Consider the following 25,731-nt stretch of genomic DNA (forward strand, 5'->3'; position numbering starts at 1 on the left):
CAGCGTGAAAACAACGCGACGTGCGACTGACCGCCGGCTGAAGAAGAGAGGGAAAAGGTGAAAAGGAGAAAGCCCAGAAGAAAAAGGACACAATCAGCGTATGCAAACGCAGGCGCGCGTACCACCACAAGCCTCGCAGTCCTGCGTCAGCATGTGTCTGCCTGTGTGTTTGCACACCGACAAGACGCTACACGCGCACGTACATGCACCGTTGGATGCCTCAATCTCCTTCAGAGACCAAGACCCACGTGCTCAACACCAGCAACGAGAAGATTGCGGCTTCGGCCCACACGCAACACCCAAGTGAAACAAAGAAAAAGCGAAGCAACATGGGAATGCGCTCTTACAGCTACGGCACGAAAACGCGCGCGTCCGGATGTGTGCGAGTGCAGGTGCACAAGCATGTCGGCACATCGTCGCCTTTTTGCTATCGCGTCTCGCCGCAGATGCACACAAGAAACAACTATGCTTAAAACCCATATTCACCACTAAGTGTTTCACATGGCAGGCCTTCCTCGCAATAGCGTTGGCGATTCCCTTGCTTACACCCCCCGGCACACAGCCCAACCTCTACCCTTTAGCACGCGCACGTGACAGCAACCGTCGAGGACAGCCGCCTCCGTACGTCAGGACGGGGTATATGTATGGCACCAGACACGTTCTCTATTGAGTCGCTGAGTGCCTTCTCTCCCCATCTTGCTTCTTTTTCTCCCCCCGCTCCCGTTTCAACTACGTCGTTAGAGATAGCTCGGGCAAGGAAGGAAAGGGCAAGGTGGCGGTGTGTGCGCCAGCGCGCTCGTAAGCAGGGGACGGGGGTAGAAGGGAAAAACATGAGAACATGCCGAAATGCCGAGCAGGAACGATGCAGCAGCACACAACACAGAAAAAAGTTTCAGCAACAGCGACCTACAGACGCCGTCCAACACTGTGAGCGACACGCAGGTGATTGACATCCCGCGTACCTAAAGCTTCCGGAAAGAATGCACGCAGAGACGCGCACACAGAGAGAGAGGAGCGAGCACGAGAGCCATTTATGAGAAGGGGAACAAAGGCAAGAAAGCCGAGGCACACATCAGAAAATCGGGGCAGAGGGCAAAACCCGCCTAGACGGGGGGATCGAGAAGGAGAACCACACAAATCAGCAAGCGCATACAGAGAGAGAAAACATCACAGGCGTGGAGACGTGTGCGCTTGTGTCCGTGCACGGGCACTCCGACAGGCACCGACAAAAGCAAACATTGTGGCTTACCAGCCACGTACACTCGACGCTGAAGCCCCGCTGACGGCGTCACCGGCGTTGCGGCCGCTAGCGCGGGTGAGCTACCGGTCCGAGAGGAAGGAGGAGATAAGGGGAAACAGAAAGGGAAGCGAGCGAAAGGGGTGTGAAGAGATGATGATGGAGGCTTTTCTCCTTCGTGGCCGCTCTCCGTCATAGAACGCGAACTCAACCCCACGCGACCCCCTCCCCCCTCAGCCTGCCACTGGCCCCATCGTGCGCTGCCAAGCAGCCCTAGATGCGTGTTTTACAGCCATGCGCCGACTCCGCTACTGGAGCAGGGCCTGGGCAGCACACTCTACCCACCACCCGCTCCGCAGGTCGCCCCACAGCCGCTCCCACATCACGCCGGTCGCCACCCCTGGTGCGTCCCCCTCACGGCGGCCCAGGCTCCCCACACCAGCGGGCAGTGCGAGAGGGCCGGGTGTGAGACGTTCGCGCCACGTTGGCATTCCGCCTAATCTACGGCTGGTGCAGACGCGTTCACTGTCGCAGGTCGCTCTCGCGCAGCGCCATCCACGGTCTGATCGCCGACATCAGCAGCGATACATCGCTCTGATCGCACCCTCCGTTGTAGGCACTTGACCCTGTCACCACCACAGGTAGCTCGGCACTAGCAGGGGATAAGAAGAGGAGGGGCTGCTCCGGCTTCTCTCCACACAGAGCGTGGCATCACAAGACACTGAGACACCACGCGCTGAGGTGTCCCCACGTCGTCAAAGGCTGACACAGATACAGGAACGAAAAAGAAGACAGAAGGGGCAAGTGGTGCGGAGCACGCGAGCGGGGGGAGAGGGGACAACAGTGCAGGCAGAGCAGGTAAACAGAGGATGGGGGTGCGGAGGAGGAACAGAGTTGCGGCGCTCCCTCGGAAACACTCGCCACCAGCGTCAATCGCCTCGTACCCTCCCTCCCTTATTCGGTCACCGCTCGTTTATCTGAGGAAGAGGGGTAGAGAGATAAGACGTATCGGAAGTGGGGCTCGCGTGTGCGTGTCGGCGATCCAGAGGAGAGCGGGAGGGGGGGAGCTGGACAGAGGCGGCTGCGGCGAAGAGGAGCAGAGAAAAGATGGCGTGAAGGCAAATGAAACGAGGAGAAACAGATAGAGGAGAGGAAAACATGCGTTGTTGGAAGCACAAACACACGCACATCGTAGCAAAGAAGGGAAGAGATCAACGAGAAACCATTGTACAAGAGAAGGGCGGTGGAATCGAGAGAAGAGACAAGAAAAAAGAAGAAAGGGGGCCATCCGTCACTACCATCATCGTCGCCAAGGAACTCGTCACTGCGTTAACACCTATATATACATACACAAGCACGCAAGCCCGCGCCTAAACGCAAGCACTCGTAAAGAAGTGCATGAACATCGCGTCTCATCATGGGGGAGGGGTCGTCACGGACACACACGCAGCGACTCCACGGAAGGCCCGCTTGCTTTCGTTGGTGTCAGCCACCGTTTGCACTCACGACTCGAACGACTCGCGTGTCATGCGTTTCTTTTCTTTCGTTGCTATCAAATATGCAGCTTCCTTTCCCGCGTCGCTCCTTCACTTGCACTCCCTCTCTTACTGTTGTGCGCAGGGGGGGGACACGAAATAGACGGGGCTAAGAGGGAGGAAGCCATTTGCCGTTCTCTACTTGTTCATGGCATCCACTGGAGTGGTGCCTGCCGGGGCCGACTTGCTGTAGAGAGCGTCACAGCGACTCTTCAGCTTCGCCTCGATCCGGTGCCCGTACGGACTCGTGTGCAAAAGCGGCGTGACGGCGTCGTAAATCAGCCCATACTCGTACTGGTTCACCGCGCTGCCAATCACAGCCTGCAGGACGTAGTTGCCGAAGCTGTTCTGCATGAGGCACTGGAGGTGCGCGACATCGAAGATGAGCTCATTCACAATGCGCTGGCGCAAGCTCCCCTGAAGCATCCCGACAATCTTCTCCATCACGTTGGAGCTGTACTTGTCACACGACAGCTCCACCCAGTGCCCCTGGAAGCTTGCAACCAAGTCGTTCAGCGAGACGTACCCCTCCATGTTCTTGAGGATGCACTGCACCACGTAGTTGCCGAACTGATTCTTAGCCAGTGTCGAGAGGAGCGGCACAAGGGCGCTGATGAGCGTCCGCTTCTGTGCCGGCTTCGCGTACTCGATGATGCGAATGATCGCTATACACCCCTGCTGCGTGACCGAGAGATGTTGGCAGTCCGACGTCACCACCTCAACGATCGGCATAAGCGCATCGGACTTGTGGTGCTCGAAGATTGCCTGGAGAACGCGGCGTGTGTGCTGCGTGGTGGTGGCCATCTGCAGAATGACATGTGGGTCTATGTACGGCACCAGCGCCTCCATTTGAGGGGTCGAAATGTATTCGATGAGCGTGCGCGCCACGTGGCAGCCGTGCTGGTCCATCGCGATGATGTTAAACTGCGGCAAAAGCTCGTCGTAAATCATCTGAATCTTATCCATGTGCTGCAGCCAGAGCACGTTGAGGAGAATATGGCGGCCACGCGACGACATCGCCGTCGAGGGAATGTTGCCGAGGACGCTAAGGAACTGGTCCTCCAGCATGTTTGCCAGCGCGCCGGCCTCACAGCAGCTGCCCTCCGACGCGGCGTACACCGGGAAGGTGCTGGCGCAGCTGGAGTGCGGCGGCGTCATGGCAGTGGTGCGAGGTGCCATTGCAGTGATGTAGGGCGAGGTGAAGCTGCTGCTCTCCATACTGGTGCTCTGCGAGAGGCACGCGGACGGGGTGGTGCAGGTAGAGGCGTAGGGGTTGTGGGTGTATATCTTGCCCGACTGCTTCGAGGATTCGATAGTCTCGTGGCCGGCCATCGGAATGAGCACCGTCGGGCGAGGAACGTGCGCCTGCAGCATCTGCGGGCTCTGCAGCGACGTGGGCAGCGAAAAAGGCTGTGTCAGCGTAGAGGCGGCGGTGGGGTTTGCCGATGCGCTGTTGTAGCACGGGCTGCGATACGGCTGGGGGCCTTTCTTCGGTGGCGCCCCCATCGCCGTCGGCGGCTGGGCATCGGGGTAGTTCGACTTCAAAACCATCGAGGCGTAGAAGTTCTTCGAACCGGCAGACATGGCTGCGAATGAAGGGGGGCGGAAGGGAGAATACGATGTGCAGTGGGTCTGGAGAGAGGAACAGAAAAGAGCGGAAAGGGTTCACCAAATGATGGCCACAAGCGCGCACAGTGAGAGAGAGAGAGACACGCTGCAGCGAGGTAAGTGAGGTACGGCTCTTCCACCGAATCGCAGTGCAAAGGGAGCAAGCTGCTCTGCTTGTTCTCCTGTAGTGGCCGTTGTCGCCGCGCAGGGGAGGGGTTAGGAAGCACCAAATGAAGGGAAATAGAAATAAGAGAAGAACACAAAGTCAGAGGGGGGAGGAGATACGTGAGGCGCGATCTATCCGAGCTGGGAAGTGGCGGCGGGGGAAGGAAGGGAGGGAAGGAGGGGCTCAAAAGAAGAGAGAGAGACAAAGAAGAAAGTGCGCGGAGGGAGGGCGAGGGGAGCGAGGAAGGGGAAGGAGGGCAACGAAGAAAGGGGGGCAGAGGGGAGTGTTGGTGATAGTGGGAAGTGCGCACACACACACATGCAAGCCCACAGAGAGGGAGACGGAGAACGAGAACCACCTTAAAACTCCCTCGCAGACACCACTACTGCCGCTAGACGCTGGCTCACAGGCACACGTAAAGGTAGAGAGCAGAGAGACAGGACGGGGGATGAGGAAGAGAAGAAGTAGAATTGTAGAGTGACCTCGTGTGCGTGTGTGTCTGGCTGTGTGTCTCTGTCTGTGTGAATGGAAAAGGGCAGGAACAAAGAGATAGCAGAGCCTTTGGGTGGGGGTGGGGGGAGGGGGTTCTGTCAGCGATCAGCCGTCGAGGAGGCGGAAAATAAGAAACGAAGTGGGGGAGGAAGGCGATGGACGGCGCAGCGGCAAGAAAAAGGAAGAGGAGGGGAAGAGCAAGGAAGAGAAAAGGCGAGATGGTTTTGTATTGCTGCCGGGGAGCTACAGTGGTAAACAGAAAACGAAAGAGGGTCACTGAAACGGAAGAGAGGGAGGGGGGCGAGAAGGACAGCCAAAGAGAGGAGATGAGAAAGAGCGAAGGCAGAAGGAGGGGGACGCAGTTCGAGTTTGCTTGTTGCGTTCTTGTTTAACGTGTTTCTCTTTCTTGTGTGTGTGCGTGTGTGTATCGTTGATGCGTATCTTTTCGCTTGTCGACTGTCCTCCCAATGTGTCTCTCTCTCCTGTGCGAGTATCTTCTCAGAACACGAGAAAGGAGCAGAACTCGTAAGACGGCGGTGGGGGGAGCAGAAGAGTAACGCGACAAAGACGAGAGAAGGAGAGAAAGAGAGAAAGAACGCGAGCGAGAAGGGGTTTGGGGAAGTGGAGAGCGTACGTTGATGGGCTCGTGGAGGAAATCGGGGCGGAGAGAAAAAGAAAGGGAAGGGAAGAGAGAAACACTCGATCAAGCATACACACACGCACACGCACGAGAAAAAAAGAGCGCAATCAACGTATGACTGATTTTTCTGCGTTGGGGGGCTTGGCAGGCGAGTGGGCGGGGGGGTCGCCGTCGAGTGGATGACTATAGAAGGAGAGAGCGGAGGAGAGGAGGGCACACACACAGTAGTGATGAAGGTCACGCAGGGGCGCACACTGGATCTCTAAAGCTGCACGATATGCGTGGCGGCAGTGGTGATGCGAGAGTGAGCACACAGAGGGGAAAAGATGGTCAAGGAGAAGAGATGAAAAAGGGAGGTAAAAGAACGATGGAGACACATGAGCGAGGCAGGCAGAGGGGAGAGGGGTAGATGGGTTCATGCGCCGGAAGGTAAAGGGGGTGATGTGGCCAAGCGAGTAGCCAGGGATGTGGAGGGAGGAAGCAGAGACGGGGAATTCACGTGTGTACAAGACAGGCAGAGATACACACAAATGTCGAAGGAGGGAGGAAGAGAGGGACGGCACAGGAAGCCTTCTGCGAAGGCGCGATGGCAAGGTATAACCACACTCCCGGCACAACACGTTTCTCAGCCCCACCCCCCACTTTCTCCATACTTTAAGGGTTAATCGTGTCGTCTTTTTTTGTTTCTGGCTACTGTGCACGCGCGCGCACGCAGAGTACAAGTCACAGACGGTATGAACAGCGGTGGACAGAGAGAGGAGGGAATAGGAAAGGACGAGGTCACCTTAGCGGGAGCGGAGAGGAGCACAGAGAGAAAAAGTGAGTCACAGGAAGAGCGAAACAGAATAGGGAGGAAGACGGTGTGTTGGGGAGGGGGAGGGGGTCTGCGGCGAATCAGCCACACAAACGAGGAGAAGAGGGGGACAATGAGCAGCGACGGCATGGGGTGGGCTTGGAGATTTGAACGCAGGAGAAAAGGAAAAAGAGAATCACATAAAGGCGGTAAAAGTATATAGAAGCGACGGACTGTGCGCCGAGAGAGAGCACAGCAGCACCGCAGACGGTGCAGGCGTGAGGTGACTCCGGCGACGGAGTCACGGGCAGCCGCCACGGTTCTGCGGCGGCAGGGAGCACACAGAGAGAAAGATTGCGAACAAAAAAAAGGAGGAGAGCAACCGACACACAAGCGCAGCTGGAGAGAGAGGGGGAATTGTCCGCCAACGACGACAACACGCGAAATGACTAAGCGAGGCGGTGGCATGAACAATGCAGGGAAAAGGAGCAACTTAAAGTGATGCAGGCGTGGCAACGACACGAGAAGATAACAAGAGGAATAGACATATGATACAAACAAGTGTCTAGCAGGAAGGGATAAAAAAGTGCTGCCCACCCACTTCCTCTGCCCATCCCTTCCCGCTTGATCCGCATCCTCTCTTTCCTTCTTGATTCGAAGGGGGGCCGCTGTTGTTGCCTACATATGTGCGGGCGAACGCAGTGCGCTCTCCCTCTCGTTTCTGTGTTCTTCCTCAGCGGCTGTGAAATTTGCGCCCCGAGACTCGTCTCTGTGCACCGTCAACAGCGGCACGTTCCGCTTCATAGAAGAGACAACCGAAGTTGAAGAGAGCACCGAACACGGAAAGGGGAGGAGAAGAGGCGGGTGACGAGGGTGACAGAGACATATTGTCAAAGCCCCTGCCTCTCCCCCACCTTTTCCCTTTCGGCCTGTGCGTTGATGTATGCGTGCGGAATTTCAGCTGGGCGCGCAAGTCGCTCTCTCTCCCTACAGCTGTCTGCCTCTCCTTCCATCGATGGCTGCGCAGCAGCACCTGTGAATGCCACTCCACGGCCGCTGCTGTTTGCCCGCTCGCTTCCGTCTGTCAAGGACGAGAGAGAAGACGCGAGAGAGTTGGTGAGCGGACTCGCACATACGCACGTTACGTGCGCCAAGTACTACGGCCCCATACAGCAACGAGGGACCGTGCGGAAAGGCACATATGATGAGCATTGAGGGGAAGAAATACAACGGAAAAGGCAGAGGAAAGCCAAGAACAGACTAGCGGCCACCCTCCCGAGAACTCCGCATAACCACGCATCAGTGGGCAGCCGGCATAACATCAGTAGACCGTCACGAATGGACTCTATCGTGGTTGCAGAAGACAGTGAGGCAGAGAGAGAAAGAGGAGAGAAGGAGCAACAAGGAGGAGTGGGAGAGTGTCTGCAGTCACAGAACCAAAATCGAAAAAGGAAAACAGAAAGGCTACGGCGGGTGCCTCGATCATAGAACGTACACATAGTGGCACGCAGATATAGAGAGAGAGAGCGGTGTACACACGCGGTGAGCTGCGGGGTGTCTTCGCGGCAGCATCGCGTAGTGAGAAGCCCCGCAGTGAGCCTCGTACCCACCCACCCACGCGTCGCCAGCGCCGACGCCCATGACTGCACACTCACACAAACCCCGCCGAAGCCTGTCGTTCGAAATGGCCAAATTCCACCACAAGAGACGCGAAACTGAACGAGCTCGGCAGCGGCCAGAGTCATCGCCCAGCCTCAACCTTGACACTACGGTCTGTGGGGCCGCAGCGTGTGGAGAACGGTGGAGCGTGGGAACATGACGCTTCCCTGCTCGATAAGGCTGAGCAAGTCGAGGGTGCTGGTAGGCATCCAGAGTTAGCGACGTAACGGCGTGCGCGTCTTGTCCTCGATCTCTGCAGAGGAGAGTACCGCCTCTATTGTCTTGAGCGCCGGCGGAGGCTTGTTCATGTTTGTGCGAGAGCGGCGCAATGCGACGGCGACGGATGCGTCTCCGCGTTCACGTGTTTGGATGCTGGCGGGGCCAGCGCGTGCGATGCCGTGGGCTGGGGTGGCTGGCAAGGGAGCAGCTGTGAGAGTGGCCGTTGGTGCGACACGTGAAGTTGCGAGCACACCGGCTCCTGCTGCTGCTGCTGAAATACTTGCGGTGCGGGATCGAACTTCGGTAGCTGCGCACTGCGGCTCCACATTTTTCGGGTCTCCTCCGGCGTCTCGCTTTCAAGCGATAAAGAGGCCGATGGGGCAACGCGCGCCAAGCGGAGCCGGTTTACGGCATAGCGATGCACATCCTCCTCAATAGAGTTGATCTGGTCTCTTGCGTAGCGCCGGTTTGCGTGATCAAGATGACTGGCCGTGGTGGTCGCTAGTGATCGCCACTGCGCACACTCGTACGCGCTGACCTCGCCTTCCCTACGGAGCTTTTCGAGGTGGTGGAATAGTTGTTGATTGCGCTTGTCCGTCGCCTCTAGAAGGTGCGCGGTGGCTACACTCTTCGCTTCGGCATTGCGCACCTTGGCCTTCCACACATCCTTCTCGCTCTGCGTGTGCAGTTGTTGGGCGTACAGCTGCGCTGAGATGGTGCTCACCTCCGCGCGCAGCTCGTCGACGAGGTCGCTGAGCTTCTTGTTCTCGTCCTCCAGCGTCTTCACGCGGCGTCGCAGCTGCATCTCAGATACGTAGGAAAGCGTGCCTTTGCGCCCATCCGCCTTGTGCGCGGCCTCCAGCGGTTTTACGTCGGCCCGCCACGGTTGGGCCTCGAGCTCCTCTACGCGCTCCTTGAGGGTGCTGACGAGCTCCTTCTGGCGAAGGATGATGAGTTGCTGCTCATTGATGGTCCGCAGCGTGAGGGCATCAAGGCCGCCAACGAGTGGTGCCTCGTCACCGGCACTCCCGCTACTGCCCAGGGTGCTGTTCATGGCACCCGGTCCTTCAAAGGGGAGCGTGTGCGTGTGTGTGTGTGTACGTGTGTGAGTGAAGGCGAGCAGGGGATGTGAGCAAGCGAATACGATCCCGTGCCCGCACACCTGTGTCTTTTGCGCCAACCGAAGAGAGAAGCGGAGCGCACAACCACACAGGCGCACCAAGAGAGTAGGATCTATAAACACCCAAAACAAAGAAGAGGAGGAGAGGGAGGGATGGCACGCACAGCTACAGCAGCAGCACTGGGGGGAGGGGGTCAGTGAAGTCCTCAGTAACGCTCTAAGAAGGCGAGAGCGTCTAGGACGAGCGCAAGGATTGGTAGAACAAGCAGTGTACACACATACAGATCGACACAAAACGCACGCTGGCAGACGCGCGTGAGGGAAAGATCAGCTGCTGAATAGCAATGAGCGTGAACGCTTGTGGCGCGTTGTGTTTGGCTGCGTAGTTGTTGCGCTTCCTGTGTTCCGTCTTGGATGTCTCGAAACGAGGCGCCCGCGTGTGAGTGCAGGCGTGTAGGCGTATGGTTGTGTGCAATTGTGAATCGATCGATGGTGCGCACGACGACAGAAACAGAGGCAGAGCCGGAGAGAGAGAGGGGGTGGAGGAAAGACTCAATCACGGACACATGCACAGAGACAGTGATCAAAAAGCACGCACTCGCTCGGCACATCAATGAAGCTAAAGTAAGTGGGACCTCTGCGGATGTACTCGACTTTTCTGTATGCCTGTACGCATGAGAGTACGAGTGAGGCGTATGCTAGGAGGTGATGATAAACTACGACACCGACTCGCACCGAGGGCGCCAATGTACAACTAGCACAGGAAGAGGGGAGAGACATGTCGGTACGACAGACCACAAAAAAATGGCCAGCGATAATGGCAGTGGTGTCGGGAGGAAGAAAGAAGGAGAGTAAGTGTTCCGCAGCCACCACAGAGGAAGAAGAGAGCAAGAGAAATAGGCAGATGGAAAGGGGTGAGAGAGATGAAAGGGAGAGGGGGCGATCTCTGAAAAGTGCGCACATACCAAAGAAAGGCTTAACGCGCATCAGTAGCAGAGATGGCGTGTGTGACTGCGTCTCTGTGATCGTGCATGCGTGAGCGTCCGTCGGCGAAAGACGTGTGAACCGTATCAGCTGGTGATGAGCCCGCTGCATCTCCTTCAGATTCGAAGGCAGCCATGCATGCATGTATCCATGAAGACAATTGACGTGATGCACGCAAGCCAGAGGGAGAGAAATCGAGAGGTCAAAGTCCATGCGGGGTGGCGCAGCGGAGAAGGAAGCGCAAAATGAAAACGGAGGCACATCGCGTATACACATCGGCCCAGTCCGCCAAGAAAATGAAGACAGAGGAAGGAGTGCGGCACGGCAGCGGAGAGTTCGGCGAGAGCGAAGAGGCAACTCCGAGAATCTTGGTAGGAGAGTAGCAAGCGAAGCAGTAAAGCGCGCACGCACGCGCGCTGACGCAGACCGACACAAACTACGCCACACCCACACACTCGCGAGATGCTGGAAGTGGCACACAACGAGAGCGAACGAGCGAATAACGTGAACAACGTGAGATTGCACACGTGGAGCCACAGCGCTAACATGAAGAAAACATAAATCGGCAGCCGACTCAACAACACACACGCCGCTCTCCGCCGTATCCCGGTGCGCGCTCAGGCCTGGGCAGCGGAACCCGACATGCACTCGAGTGTCTCGCGCACCACTATGACGCGCAGATCCTCAACATCGAGGAAGCCGTCATCGTCCTTGCGCATACTCGAGGCGCTCCTTGAGAACTTCACCCTGCGAGAGACCGTTGCGCCGTGTCGGGTGTCCAGGTACTGGTTGCACGTCGTCTCCACTGACAGGCATTCATCACCGCTCTGGTCGTGGAGGCCAATGGTAAAGCTCATCTTTGTGGTGCGATACACAACACAGAACGTGGCCGTCTTGCGCATCGGCGGTGGATGCTGCGGCGGCGGCGGCGGCGACCACGACAATGGCAGCTGCGGCGTGGTACTGTCAACCGTTGCAGTCAGTGCTCTGCAGCTTGCGCTGACGTCGATTGGGCTGCCAAAGTCCACCATGAGCCCCAGAACCAGCTTCATGAAGTGTAGCGGCTCGCGGATGCGGCGGTACAGCGTATGCTCCAGTCGTGGAATATGATCTGGGAAGCCGGCACCCTGCTGGGTCATGGATAGTCGCGGAAGGCCGTGCAAATCGACTCAGCTGTGCAGAAATGAGATAAGAGAGTCGGCAGCGCGCCCCTCGGTGGTGGCACCCGCTGCTGCGCCAGCAGCAGCGTCACGAAGGCGCAGCACTACCGACTCTGCAATGAGAGTAATCCTGCCAGTCCGCTGAGCCGTGCGGAAGCGCGTGTGCACGTCGGCCTCGACGCTGGTCAGCTGGTACGATGGCTTCCACTTGACATGGGACACCTTGCAATACAGCACTGCAACCTTGTTCAGCGATTGAAACACCTTCGCTGCCCGCCCCTTCACGAGCAGCGGTACGGTAAAGCTGATGAGATGGTGGCCGCTGCCGTCCAATGTAGGCGCGACAAGACCACGCACAGTGCGCTGCCCATCTGCCGAGCTGATCAGTTTCAGCACCGAGTCGTATTCGAAAGAAAGCGCTGGGGAGGCGCTGCGCAGGTGGTCAATGAAGCGTGCTGCGTAGTACGCCGCATAACAGGCCTCCATCCAGTGCTTTAGGCGCGCCTGGCACGTTACCAGAGCCTCGCCAGGCACCCGTGATGGCTGCGGCTGCGCTGTGAGGAAGGCGTAGTCGACAACCTCGCTCTTATCGTTCATGGCACTCGCCTTCGCGTCGTAAAGCACAAAGTCGAGCTGAAAATCTTCGTTCTCCGTCAACGTGCCCCCATCATGTGACCTGTGCTGCTGCCACTGCTCTTTCTGAGAGATTCGTGCCGCATCAGCGGTGGCGGAGGCCAGCAGCAGGCTGTGGGTATCTACGGCAAGCCACGACACATTGCACACGGACACTTCGGCGACGACGAGCACGTCGTCGTGCATGAGGGTCATGCTGATAGTGGTGCAGCGCCGTCTCCCTTCCGAGTCTCCTCAATGGATGTATTGGCGTCGTGTGACGCCCGTGGGCCTTTGCGTGGAGGGGGAGGGGGAAAGCGAGCCAATCGCCGAGCAAGCACGGGCACGCACACTACACGCGCATGTCGGGAGGGAGCGAAGAGGAGCGAAGAGGAGCGCAGTGCATCGTCTGCTTGCACGCGTATACACGCGCGATGCCACGAAAGACGCTCGGTAAAGCGATGCAAGGCACGGGAGGGGATCGCACAGCAGCAGCAGCAGCGGGCAATCAACTGGGCTGTCGGCTTTGCTCTTGCCTGTGCGACGCCGTGTGGTAGGGTGGCCTAGAAGAAAGTGGGGGAGAGGGAGAGGGAGAGGGGGTGGGGGCATCGATGAAGGAGGTGCGTGAGGGAGGGAGGGGCATGAATGGCGTCGTGGAAAACCGCAGAAAAGGCAAAGGGAAGAGGCGCGACGCCCTTCCCACGAGAAGAAGGGCACTTAAACACATCTGACAGCAAGTGCCAGCTACCAGGACCGGAGACACAAAGAGAGACGAGCCCACACGTCGTCCTTGATGCCCGCTTCCATGCATCCTCAGTATCGATGGCCACGTCAAGATGCTCCGGCATTGCCGACAGGAGCGGCTACCTTCTCGAACGCGCTTGCGCCGTGGCTGTTGACTTCGTAATGCATTTTCTGTGGTGCGTATGGCGGAGTGCATGCACCACGGTACGGAACCGACCCATGAGAGAAACCACAAGTAGAGCACACTGAAAGAAAGAGCGTGGGCTGGGTAAGCTGGCGCGTGACCTGGTATATGTGATGGTGGAGCGTCGCCAGAGGTCAAAAGAAGGAGACGCGCAGGAGTAGCACGAGTCGAGTGGTCTTTGCCGGAGAGCGGCTGCAGCGGCGGGTGTCGAAGTGAGCTCTCCCACCCCCTCCCACGCTGACACCCTGGCCAGATAGAGATGCGCAGCCATCTTCCACTCACCGCGGTAACCTGGACACAAGAGGGAACCGTAGCGCGAAGAGGAGGAAGCGCGCCAAGACGTGTCGCACCGAACACAGCGAAGCAGCAGTTTCAACCATCACGCAGCTCATGCAAAACACGCTCTCTTGCACTCCGTGAAAGAACACTTCAGCCAACCAACACACACCGCGAGCGGGGGCACAGCCGTGCTGCACGCGACACGACGACTAGGTGGCTACGAGGGGAGAGGAGAGGGAGGGAAGGCGTGTGGATGTGCGCTGGGGACGGTACAAGTGGTATGCCGTCACCCTGGCAAAACAAGCAAGAGGAGCACAGAAAGCGTCCGGCACAGCACCCGCACCCAGACGCGACTCACCAACAGAGAGAGCAGAGGCGTTGCAAGGTAGCAGCAGACAATAGAAGAGAGACGAAAATTAGTCCCTGCCGGCCCACAACGTGGCACCAGGGAGAAGAGAGGTGAAAGCCCTCCATGCAAGCACGAACGACACCAGCATCACGGGCACATGGCGAAATGCAAATACATAAATATATAGATATAGCGGAGCAATAGCAAGAAAGAGGGAGGAGGCTAGAGTGGCAGGAGAGACAAAACATCACGGGCACCCACATACCAACGCACACACCGATGCACGTGAGTGCATCCCCGCCCCGCCTGCCCATGAAAAGACAAAAAAAACCGCTATAAGCGCGTGACGTGGTCATGTGAGAGCTTTCCCCTTCTAGATCTCTCGTCGAGACAGTGAGAGAGCGAGCGAGAAACAAAAAAACGATGCAGCAGGAAAGAGAAGCACAAGCAGCGGCCGTTGGAGAAATAAAGCACATCTCCTACACGCAGCACGATGTGCACTGATAGGCGGGCTCCAGCGCACCTTGCCTCATCCAGTGTTCGCGCGCGTCACCAGTTGAAAGAAGAGGGCGGCAACACATCCGCCGCAGCGTCACAACCTGACAGCAAGAAGAATGGTCACGAGGGGTGCGGCACCGCAAAAAGACAGAAAGCACTAAAGGCGTCCGCCCCACCCTCGGCAGAGCACGAAACAACTCAGCAAGAGCGATGAGGGCGCGCATACTCATAGGCTGCAGTCCGCGGACAGGAGGTCTAAAGCCCTGAAATTGACCTACACCACATCCACCGTCATTGCACATCGATGAATCTATCCCCGCTACACCGCTCCACCTTCTAACCTTAGCCGCCACTAGGCCCACAGGAAGGCGAAGCGGTGTCCTCATTCTCCCTCTGCCAGCTTTACCACGGCCAGGCGCCACAAAATCGCGTGATGCATTATCCACAACACCCGTTACGCAGCACAGTCGTCTGTGTCGCTACGTCTTCTCGCGAGCAGCCACCACCAGCGCGATCACGCTGATAGTGCGGAGCAGGAAGAACATAATCACAAGCGACACCCACATGTACACGCTCGCCGACTGCGCATCACCATCAAACCCAAGCAGACGCATCACCGTGCGTCCGTCACGCGGCTGGTTGATGCAGTACCCGTCGCCCCAGCGGTAGTAGTCGCACGCAATGTGGGGAACATTGTGCAGCTCATTGCGCAGCACGAGGATGTACGCGTGGCGCATGAAGGACGGCTTCTCCAACCAGTACCAGTACGGGCGCAGACGGTCCGTGCTTGCGAACAGACCACCGCCTACAGACAACAGCATAAAGGAAACCGACGCCATGGCAGAGCTCACCACAAGCGACGGGCACGAGGTGGAGATCGCGAAGCCCAGACCAGTTGCCACCTGCGACAGCAACGCAATCACACCAAAGTAGTAGAAGAAGGAGCCGGGATGACGATGCAGCCCCACCATCCAGTAGAGGATGCAGCTCTCTACCAGCACTGCAAGAATCTGTACGGGAAACTCGGCGAAACTACGGCCAAGGAAGAACATCAGCGGCGAGTACGCACCAGCTTGCTGCTCACGCATGAACACGGCACGCACATTGTTGAACGTATTGATCATGATGAACGTGGAGCTCATCACACGGTTCATCACGATCAAGAACAGCACGCCTTGGCGATCCTGAATTCCCTCTACGTTGGCCCGCACATTCAAGAAGATCAGGCCCACAACGGCGGCGAAGAAGATCGCCTGCGCCGTGTACGAGAACAGATACAGGGAGTCGCGCGAGATCTCCATCATCCTGCGCCGCGTCAGCTCGTACAACTGCACAGCCGGCGAGCTGCCGAACTTCACAATGTATGCATCCAGGAACCGCGCAGCAGACGACTCACTGCGGCTCTTCGCGAAACGCACAGCGGCAGTGTGCGGCGTGCGAGGTCCGTTCTTCAGGTACTTGCGCCAGCGCTTGATCAGGACCTTGCTCGTCACGCTGTCCTGCAGCAGCACCATGTAGTAGTCCGTCGGCGTGTACTTGCTCGGGCACGGGAACCCGATGGACTCGAAGTAGTCCAGCGACGCAGCCATCGTCCCGTGGTACGCAATGCGGCCCTGCGTCATCAGCATCACGTCGTCGAAGTACGACAGCACCTCCGCAGTCGGCTGATGGATCGTGTAGATCACAGTGCGGCCGGTCCGCGACAGCTGGCGCAGCAGGTGCACCACCTTCGCGGACGTCACGGAGTCCAGCCCAGACGTCGGCTCATCAAGCAGCAGGATCTTCGGGTCGCAGATCAGCTCGATCCCGATGCTGCACCGCTTGCGCTCCCCACCAGACAGCCCAGCCTCCAGGCCGGGAATGCCGACCTTCGTGCCGCGGCAGTGCCGCAACCGCAGGACACTCAGCATCTCCTGCACACGCTCCTCCGTCTCCGCACGGCCCGTCCCGCGCCGCGTGCGCAGCGAGAACCACAGCGCGTCGTACGGCGTCGACAGCGGCGAGATGATGTCGTCCTGCGCCACGAACCCCATCGCCTTGCGAAAGTGCCGCTCGAACTCACAGTCGCCCAGCTGGCGCCTCCCGCTCAGCTTCAGCTCACCGCCAGACGCTAGTCGGTCGCAGATCGCGTTCAGGAACGTTGTCTTGCCGGCACCGGACGACCCGAGGATTGCGAGGCATCGCCCGGGCAGCGCCGTCCCCGTCAGCCCGCACAGGATGCGCTTCTTGCCAACGCTGTAGCTAAGCCTGTGCCACGACAGCGGCAGCGAGTAGCTGTTCGGCACGCCGATGGCAAGTGGCGTGCTGGAGTCAAATTCAACGATGGAGCCGTGCAGCTGGGGGTTGTCCTCGCCAGAGGAGATGGTCTGGTGACCGTTGCTGCTGATATTCTGTTGGTCCTCCGCATCGGTGGTGATTCCGTTGTGTACCTGTTCGTTGTGTAAGCGGGGCATCTGGGCAGGAAGGAAGGAGGGCGCAGTAGGGCAGAGCAGGCCGCCAGTAGGAGGTATAAGGAGACGCGCTGTCCGCAGCACTGTAGGATCGTCGGTTACATGCTTGGTAACGACAGAGAGGAAAGATGACGAGAGGAAGTAAAGAGAGACAGTGGCCGCAGTGCAGTGGGGAGAGATGGGAGAGTGAGAGATGCGGGTGGGAGCCGAAAAGGGAGAGGGGAGCTGCGCGTGACGGAGCAGTGGCGCCAACACTCTGATAAACGAGCACACTCCAGGACGGTTGCAGCGGCATCATCCATCCTCTCCCTCTTGTCTGTCCCCACACTCAAGGCGACTCGCACGATTAAATTTGATCAGAACGCCTACGCTGTTGAAGTGAGTGGATGCGGAGAGTGCGCGCAGTCTGCAGAGATGCAAGACGGCGGCAAGCCAGTTGTTCCAGAGAAGGCTGAGAGGGCGACGCACCATCGTCATACAGTCCCAGTGTGCCGGGCTCCGTTGTTCTCTCTTTTTCGTTTCTAACATTAAATGAGTAGGACGTATGTTGGTGTAGTGGCGCGGCTTGTTGGGGGACGGTTTCCTCCGCACGCCCCACATGCCCCCCCCCCCAGGCGCAGACGCACGGGTGTACGTCGATGCAGCATGCACGCGTGTCGGTAAAGGTGATGAGCGAAACGGAAAAGAAAGAGGGGTTGCAGAGACAGGGAGGGAATGCTGCTAGATGGACACGGTGGATGAAAGAAGAAATAGCGCGTGGCGGTGGTGAGTGAGAGCGGGCTCGATGGAGCAACAAAAATGGGGCGGGGAGGGGAAACGGAAGGAGCGCACACTCACGCGGGCGCGTACGCAAGTGGAGGCGAACAATGGCAAGTATAAAAAGAGCATCCGCACACGCGAGCGTGAGAAACCGAGACGAGGGAGATGAGAGATGAGACAGAGGCGCAGGTGTGCGCACAAGGACGCTGAGGAATGCTGGACGGTGGAGACGCACGCACACGTGCACACAGAGACGAAAACAAAACAAAAACGGCAGTTAAAAAATTGAACCACGTTAAGAAGGGGATGAGGGGGAAGAGCGGAGAATGAAGACGGCTGAGAAACAGCGGCAACAGATAACAAAACGCGCACCCACGCACAAAGAAGGAGAAAAAGAGACGAAGGAAAAAGAGCGGACGAGAGCATCTGCAGCGTGCGTGCCCTCCCCTCCCCTCCCCTCGTGTCCCTCATCACAATCCTGACGACCACCGCAGCCGCCTCCTCCCCCATTCCGCATTTGCAGACGCATACACACACACACACACACACAGAAAGGGAAACGAGTGCGGGGGAGAGGCGCTGCATGCAGATCAAGATGAGCAACCGCACAACTCCGCGACGGGAGGCATCGAGAGGAGCGCGAAAGGAGAGGGGTGGGAGGATGGAGAAGGAAAGAGAAGCGCGCCAACGAAAAGGCACAAGAAATAAGTGCGCAGACGCTGAAGATGTGCAGTGAGCGCAGGCAGGCGTGCAGACACACACACACACACACACACACACACACACAACGCACATGCAAGCACATCTGTAAGCAAGTTCTTGGCGCATAAAAGCTTGCCTTCTGTCCTTTCAGAAGAGCGACGTGTCCCTCGCACTCCATCCCTCCTTCTCGCTCTTCCTTTACCCTATTCTTTGGGCTCTCGCTCTCTCTCTCGTCAGTGGCGCTCTCTCCTTCTCTCGCCCTTCCTCTCTGTGGACGACTGGGCTGCAAAGGACGAGGACCAAGACACGAGACGCATGGCAAGAAGCGAGGGATGGGAAGAGGGAGTCGTGGGTGAAGTCTACATGCGCGCTCGCCAATATCGGCGGCAGCGGTGGGGGAGGAAAGACGGGGGAAGCCGATAGAAGCAACACAATACGACAACAGCAACAACCAGCCGCTGCAGCACGGGAAGCGAAAACAGACACAAGGAAAGCGTAAGGAGAGGGAAAGATAGAAGGGCTGAGAAATCAAGAAAGAGGCGCAAGACACACACCCGAGCACAGCCGAAGACGCGCGCACAGGAGAGACAACCACAGCGCCCCCACCCCTTCACCAATTGCTGTGATAGGCAGCCTGTGCGTGCATGCCCGGTAGGCGAGAGGAAGATGAGAGCGTGTGGATGTGCTCGTGTGTGGTTGCTGTTCGACGGAGGAGGGTGATGACTCCGGAAGCAGAGGGGTCCATGTAGTGTCCCCCTGGGAAAGCACAACGGCCAACACCGCCGCCACCACCACGAAGCGCGCAGATACGATTTCGAACGAGAGACACAGCTGAAAAAAGGGAAAGACGAGAGGCCACACTGGCGCACACACAGCGAAACACACGAAAGGGTCTGTCGGCGCAGCGGAGTGGCAGCAGTGCGCTAACATCCACCCGTCGGCACGTGCATGTGTCTGCAGACGACGGTGGCGTAGATGCCGGTGAGGGGAAGCGGGCGAGAGAGGCGAGAGAGAGAGGCGTAGTTTGTTTTTCTCACCATCAGTCTTGTACTCCGCTCCTCTGTGCCCGTATCTTGCAACGGGGCATACCGTCCCCGTGAACAACATCAGCGGATATAAGGGTACTCGCAGTGGCAGCAGCCACCACACCCACAAGTCGCCCTCCTGCTCCGAGCCCTCAAAGTCCCTCTTTCAAACCAAAAAAAAATACACGCCTGCGTGGGTGTGGACGCCGGAAACGGATGGCGGGGGAGAGCCAGAGCGGCACACATCAGCAGCACTCGATGCGAGAGAGAGTGAGAGCGTGAGACACACAAAAACGAAAACGCTGCTGAGGCAAACACGCAGAACAATGACGAAGTCAAGACGAAAAGCAAAAAAAAAACGGCACGAACGAATCGTGCACATGATGTGACACTGCCATCCACAGCACTGACAACGGCAATGCCCCCGCCGTGCCGGCCGCTCTCTACGTCCATCTTCCGCCTCCTCGCCTGCACCCCCTCCCTTCATGGATTCCATCTACCTCTGATGCTCTACTCACTTACCCCTCCCCCTAACTCTTCTGCGACTGATACCGCCGCGTCATCAGGCGCACGCGCACGCACACATAGAGACAGGCAGACAGAGACAGCGATCTATGATGCTACAGTGAGCCCCGGCCATGTATCAACGCACCACAAACGGAAGGAACGCGAACCAGCGCACACGGGCAGTGAAAGCGCGTGTCAACTACACGCCAACACGAGACAGAGAAACATAGAAGAGAAGCGCACGCACGCCCACACCGACGCGCACAGAAGAAAAACAAGAAAAATCGGATGAGACTGGAGGCGCACGTCCGTGCGTCGCGGACACACACACGCACATGTTCACACACATCACCTCATCACAGCTGCCCAGATGCGCTGCTCATGCACGCGAGACGTCATGGATAGCTCATGGCACATGCGCCGGAAAACAAAAAGTAAGAAGCTCCACCAAAGTCAGAATTTCCACCTCAGTGTTCATGCCGTTCTCCTGCGGCCCGCCACAGCGAGCGCGATCACGCTGATAGTGCGGAGCAGGAAGAACATAATCACAAGCGACACCCACATGTACACGCTCGCCGACTGCGCATCACCATCAAACCCAAGCAGACGCATCACCGTGCGTCCGTCACGCGGCTGGTTGATGCAGTACCCGTCGCCCCAGCGGTAGTAGTCGCACGCAATGTGGGGAACATTGTGCAGCTCATTGCGCAGCACGAGGATGTACGCGTGGCGCATGAAGGACGGCTTCTCCAACCAGTACCAGTGCGGGCGCAGACGGTCCGTGCTTGCGAACAGACCACCGCCTAGAGCCAGCGGAATCAAGATCAGCGGCGCCATGGCAGAGCTCACCACAAGCGACGGGCACGAGGTGGAGATCGCGAAGCCCAGACCAGTTGCCACCTGCGACAGCAACGCAATCACACCAAAGTAGTAGAAGAAGGAGCCGGGATGACGATGCAGCCCCACCATCCAGTAGAGGATGCAGCTCTCTACCAGCACTGCAAGAATCTGTACGGGAAACTCGGCGAAACTACGGCCAAGGAAGAACATCAGCGGCGAGTACGCACCAGCTTGCTGCTCACGCATGAACACGGCACGCACATTGTTGAACGTATTGATCATGATGAACGTGGAGCTCATCGCGCGGTTCATCACGGTCATGAACAGCACGCCTTGGCGATCCTGAATTCCCTCTACGTTGGCCCGCACATTCAAGAAGATCAGGCCCACAACGGCGGCGAAGAAGATCGCCTGCGCCGTGTACGAGAACAGATACAGGGAGTCGCGCGAGATCTCCATCATCGTGCGCCGCGTCAGCTCGTACAACTGCACAGCCGGCGAGCTGCCGAACTTCACAATGTATGCATCCAGGAACCGCGCAGCAGACGACTCACTGCGGCTCTTCGCGAAACGCACAGCGGCAGTGTGCGGCGTGCGAGGTCCGTTCTTCAGGTACTTGCGCCAGCGCTTGATCAGGACCTTGCTCGTCACGCTGTCCTGCAGCAGCACCATGTAGTAGTCCGTCGGCGTGTACTTGCTCGGGCACGGGAACCCGATGGACTCGAAGTAGTCCAGCGACGCAGCCATCGTCCCGTGGTACGCAATGCGGCCCTGCGTCATCAGCATCACGTCGTCGAAGTACGACAGCACCTCCGCAGTCGGCTGATGGATCGTGTAGATCACAGTGCGGCCGGTCCGCGACAGCTGGCGCAGCAGGTGCACCACCTTCGCGGACGTCACGGAGTCCAGCCCAGACGTCGGCTCATCAAGCAGCAGGATCTTCGGGTCGCAGATCAGCTCGATCCCGATGCTGCACCGCTTGCGCTCCCCACCAGACAGCCCAGCCTCCAGGCCGGGAATGCCGACCTTCGTGCCGCGGCAGTGCCGCAACCGCAGGACACTCAGCATCTCCTGCACACGCTCCTCCGTCTCCGCACGGCCCGTCCCGCGCCGCGTGCGCAGCGAGAACCACAGCGCGTCGTACGGCGTCGACAGCGGCGAGATGATGTCGTCCTGCGCCACGAACCCCATCGCCTTGCGAAAGTGCCGCTCGAACTCACAGTCGCCCAGCTGGCGCCTCCCGCTCAGCTTCAGCTCACCGCCAGACGCTAGTCGGTCGCAGATCGCGTTCAGGAACGTTGTCTTGCCGGCACCGGACGACCCGAGGATTGCGAGGCATCGCCCGGGCAGCGCCGTCCCCGTCAGCCCGCACAGGATGCGCTTCTTGCCAACGCTGTAGCTAAGCCTGTGCCACGACAGCGGCAGCGAGTAGCTGTTCGGCACGCCGATGGCAAGTGGCGTGCTGGAGTCAAATTCAACGATGGAGCCATGCAGCTGGGCGCCGACCTTGCCAGAATCCCTTCGCTGGTGATGAGGCGCATCGGGCTCGTGGATATCGATGGGAGAAAAGGAGTATTCGGTGTAGGTGTCGTCTGTAGGCGCACGCGTGGCTGCGGGTGGGGGCATGTTGAAGGCAGAGTGTCAGCGGGTCGGCGCCGGCGAATGAGAAGCCAGTGGAAGGATGTACAGGAAGGAAAAGAAGACACAAACGGGGCCTGGGAGACGCTGGCCGGAAGACAGGCGGAGAAGGCAGGGAGAAAAGGGTTGAGGAAGATCGTCCTAGCGCGTAGGGAAACCGGGCGGCCACTCGAGAGAGAAGACGCGAAATGGGCGAGGATAGATGAAAGCGGTGGCCGGAGAGAGGGAGGGGGAGACGAGTGTAAGGTAGGACCAAAGAAAAAGCGTGTCCGCAACGGAGGGGCAGGCGACAGGAACAGGGATAGCGGCCGTGGCACGAGCGCCGTGAGCAGCGCGGTCGAAAGCAAGTGCGCGGAGCCAGAGCACACGGGAAGCGACGAGCGAATCCCAAAAACACGTGAAAGGGCGTAAGGAAGAGCCGGATCCAGGAAGGAGCGCGCCAGAGAAGGCGCGCACGAAGCAGCTGGCGATGGGCAACGTGGGGCGAGTGTCAGGCTGCGCGAGACGCACAAACACACAGAGAGAGTCGTGCAGACGCAGTTATGAAGTCGACAGGGAAGACGGATGTCGGAGAGGTGAGCAGGCACAGAGCAGCGGTTGGACAACTAGGAAATACAATGCGACCCCATGGAGGCGCAGGGGCACGAAGGGCACAAGCTCGCACGAGCCAGACGTTGCTGAGCGAGACCCGCTGCTGGAAATCAATGGAGGCTGTGAGAGAGACGAGAGAGAGACAGCGAAGGCGGCTACAAGTGCGGTGGTGAGTCAAGAGAAAACGCGGAAGAAGTGCGAAGGAACGAGCCGCTCCGTGGCTCGATGCGCAACCGTGTCCGCCGCAGAGACAGCGATACCTGCGCACTGGCAGAGAGAAGGCAGAGAAGGTGGGGGTGATGAAGGACCCCGCACGCCACGTTCCCTAGGCGCACCGGAGCACGCCAAAGGCTAAAAGAGTCGGGCGTAGGCGTCACGGGCCCTGAGGAGAGCCCGACGCGACAGACGCCGTGGGGAGGGGATGGAGAAGGACGTGAAGGTGAGTGTCGTCCGGCCCGCACGCCTGCCCACCTGTGTCTGTCATGGGAGGGAGTGGAGGGGGGGGGGCATCTCTGTGCGACTTTGCGCGTCATCGGCTACGCGGGGCATCGTCTTCACAGAGGCGCACGCCGGCACACTTCCCTCCGCAACATAACAGCGAGTTCACATGGAGCCGTGCTGGAGTCCATGCACTTCCCGCTCATGTAGGAGTGAAGGTAACGAGAGAGAGACCCGCACGCTGTAATGCGGGAGGGACACCGAACCGATAGCACAGATGAACAGCCATGGAGAGACACACCGCGCCAAACAACCCACACAGAGCACACAGACAGAGTATGGGGAAGAATGAAGAGGAAAGTGGGGCGCTGTCTACGTAAAAAAAAAAACAATGAAGATCAGGCCCACAACGGCGGCGAAGAAGATCGCCTGCGCCGTGTACGAGAACAGATACAGGGAGTCGCGCGAGATCTCCATCATCGTGCGCCGCGTCAGCTCGTACAACTGCACAGCCGGCGAGCTGCCGAACTTCACAATGTATGCATCCAGGAACCGCGCAGCAGACGACTCACTGCGGCTCTTCGCGAAACGCACAGCGGCAGTGTGCGGCGTGCGAGGTCCGTTCTTCAGGTACTTGCGCCAGCGCTTGATCAGGACCTTGCTCGTCACGCTGTCCTGCAGCAGCACCATGTAGTAGTCCGTCGGCGTGTACTTGCTCGGGCACGGGAACCCGATGGACTCGAAGTAGTCCAGCGACGCAGCCATCGTCCCGTGGTACGCAATGCGGCCCTGCGTCATCAGCATCACGTCGTCGAAGTACGACAGCACCTCCGCAGTCGGCTGATGGATCGTGTAGATCACAGTGCGGCCGGTCCGCGACAGCTGGCGCAGCAGGTGCACCACCTTCGCGGACGTCACGGAGTCCAGCCCAGACGTCGGCTCATCAAGCAGCAGGATCTTCGGGTCGCAGATCAGCTCGATCCCGATGCTGCACCGCTTGCGCTCCCCACCAGACAGCCCAGCCTCCAGGCCGGGAATGCCGACCTTCGTGCCGCGGCAGTGCCGCAACCGCAGGACACTCAGCATCTCCTGCACACGCTCCTCCGTCTCCGCACGGCCCGTCCCGCGCCGCGTGCGCAGCGAGAACCACAGCGCGTCGTACGGCGTCGACAGCGGCGAGATGATGTCGTCCTGCGCCACGAACCCCATCGCCTTGCGAAAGTGCCGCTCGAACTCACAGTCGCCCAGCTGGCGCCTCCCGCTCAGCTTCAGCTCACCGCCAGACGCTAGTCGGTCGCAGATCGCGTTCAGGAACGTTGTCTTGCCGGCACCGGACGACCCGAGGATTGCGAGGCATCGCCCGGGCAGCGCCGTCCCCGTCAGCCCGCACAGGATGCGCTTCTTGCCAACGCTGTAGCTAAGCCTGTGCCACGACAGCGGCAGCGAGTTGCGAAGGGAAACAGTATAGGTTGCCTAACGCGCCGCTCTAAAGTTCCTAAGCGGATGCTGGCCAGCAGATGGTCTGCTCAAGAGGCGATTTGAACGCGGGCTCGTGCAGCTCATCATAACCAGGCGTGTGGCGGTCAGAAGGCTCATCTGCCTGCCAGTAGTGCGCTGCTTGCTTGTTGCTCTGCGGGCAGCCAGTGCGTCGTTTGCCGACAGCCGTCATCAGTCTATGTCATACTTGGCGCTCCGGTGGTGTTCGTCGTGCAGAGCCAGCAAGGAAAAGGCGTGGCGGAGAGGCGGAAGTGAACGGTGAAAGAAGGCACGCACGGTGCCGATGCAAAAACATGCACAGATAGAGGGCACCTGTCCAAACACGTTGGTGTATTCCCTGTAGAGAGAGCTGCAGGGCCGGAGAGGAATCGGCGAATCAACATCGTCAGTCGAACCTGCCGCGTGCGCCTACTGTCATTGCTTCGTTGGTGTTGTCGTCGGTAAGCGAGGGAAGAAGGACGGAGGAGAGAGCCGAGCAACGCAGGATGTGCGGTGGCGGTGGCGGGTGAAGAGACGGAGTAGTCAGACGCAGGCGCAGAAAAGCCGCCAGAGAGGAAGAGAGAGGGAGAGCAAGAGTCGCCTGGTGGGGGAAGGGGGAGGGGTTGTTCGACGTGTGTTGAACCGTATACACGCGTGGAGAATCTGGGAAAGGGATGGAGGAGGAGGTGGTGGTGGTGGCTGGGTGGGCGGTGATGGTGGTGGTGGCAAGTCACACTAACGATACCACCACCACCCCCTCCTCCTCTCTTAGCTGAGCGCGGGTCTTCCAGTTCGTCTTTGTCAGACTGCTTATCTTCTGCGAGTACATGGCATGATGCACACGCAGAGGTACCGAGGGAGAAAGACGAATTCAAGGGCTGAGGAGCGGAAAGGCAAGAGGCGACGGTGGGCAGCGGGCGGTTCGGGGAGCGTTATGTCTCCCTTTTTCGTGGTCTTCTCCCCTGACTTCCTCGCGCTCGCCTTCCGATTGGCGCATCGCCGCCGCCGTTGCAGTTCCCCCCCCCC

At 58.8% G+C, this 25,731-nt stretch overlaps 5 protein-coding genes and 1 pseudogene across 6 annotated transcripts; all 6 read right to left on the minus strand.

Moving 5' to 3' along the window:
- Positions 1-2,910: 2,910 nt before the first annotated feature.
- PUF5 (putative pumillio protein 5) lies at positions 2,911-4,356 on the minus strand (the record flags this gene model as incomplete). The annotated part of the gene is made up of 1 exon (XM_001463052.1): positions 2,911-4,356. One exon carries the CDS (start codon positions 4,354-4,356, stop codon positions 2,911-2,913), a length of 1,446 nt encoding a protein of 481 aa, XP_001463089.1.
- Positions 4,357-8,434: 4,078 nt separating this feature from the next.
- Positions 8,435-9,403, minus strand: LINJ_06_0060 (conserved hypothetical protein; the record flags this gene model as incomplete). Its single annotated transcript, XM_001463053.1, has 1 exon — positions 8,435-9,403. The coding sequence occupies one exon, from the start codon at positions 9,401-9,403 to the stop codon at positions 8,435-8,437; it is 969 nt and encodes a 322-aa protein (XP_001463090.1).
- A 1,667-nt stretch (positions 9,404-11,070) lies between these two features.
- LINJ_06_0070 lies at positions 11,071-12,441 on the minus strand (annotated as a pseudogene). Its single transcript has one exon. A coding segment is annotated over exon 1 (1,371 nt).
- A 2,317-nt stretch (positions 12,442-14,758) lies between these two features.
- putative ABCG1 (ATP-binding cassette protein subfamily G, member 1) lies at positions 14,759-16,732 on the minus strand (the record flags this gene model as incomplete). The annotated part of the gene is made up of 1 exon (XM_001463054.1): positions 14,759-16,732. One exon carries the CDS (start codon positions 16,730-16,732, stop codon positions 14,759-14,761), a length of 1,974 nt encoding a protein of 657 aa, XP_001463091.1.
- Positions 16,733-20,196: 3,464 nt separating this feature from the next.
- On the minus strand, positions 20,197-22,188 carry putative ABCG2 (ATP-binding cassette protein subfamily G, member 2; the record flags this gene model as incomplete). The annotated part of the gene is made up of 1 exon (XM_001463055.1): positions 20,197-22,188. The coding sequence occupies one exon, from the start codon at positions 22,186-22,188 to the stop codon at positions 20,197-20,199; it is 1,992 nt and encodes a 663-aa protein (XP_001463092.1).
- Positions 22,189-23,601: 1,413 nt separating this feature from the next.
- Positions 23,602-24,438, minus strand: putative ABCG3 (ATP-binding cassette protein subfamily G, member 3; the record flags this gene model as incomplete). Its single annotated transcript, XM_003392170.1, has 1 exon — positions 23,602-24,438. The coding sequence occupies one exon, from the start codon at positions 24,436-24,438 to the stop codon at positions 23,602-23,604; it is 837 nt and encodes a 278-aa protein (XP_003392218.1).
- Positions 24,439-25,731: the final 1,293 nt, after the last annotated feature.

This window comes from Leishmania infantum, chromosome 6 (assembly GCF_000002875.2).
Source record: "Leishmania infantum JPCM5 genome chromosome 6".
Classification (NCBI taxonomy): Eukaryota; Euglenozoa; class Kinetoplastea; order Trypanosomatida; family Trypanosomatidae; genus Leishmania; species Leishmania infantum.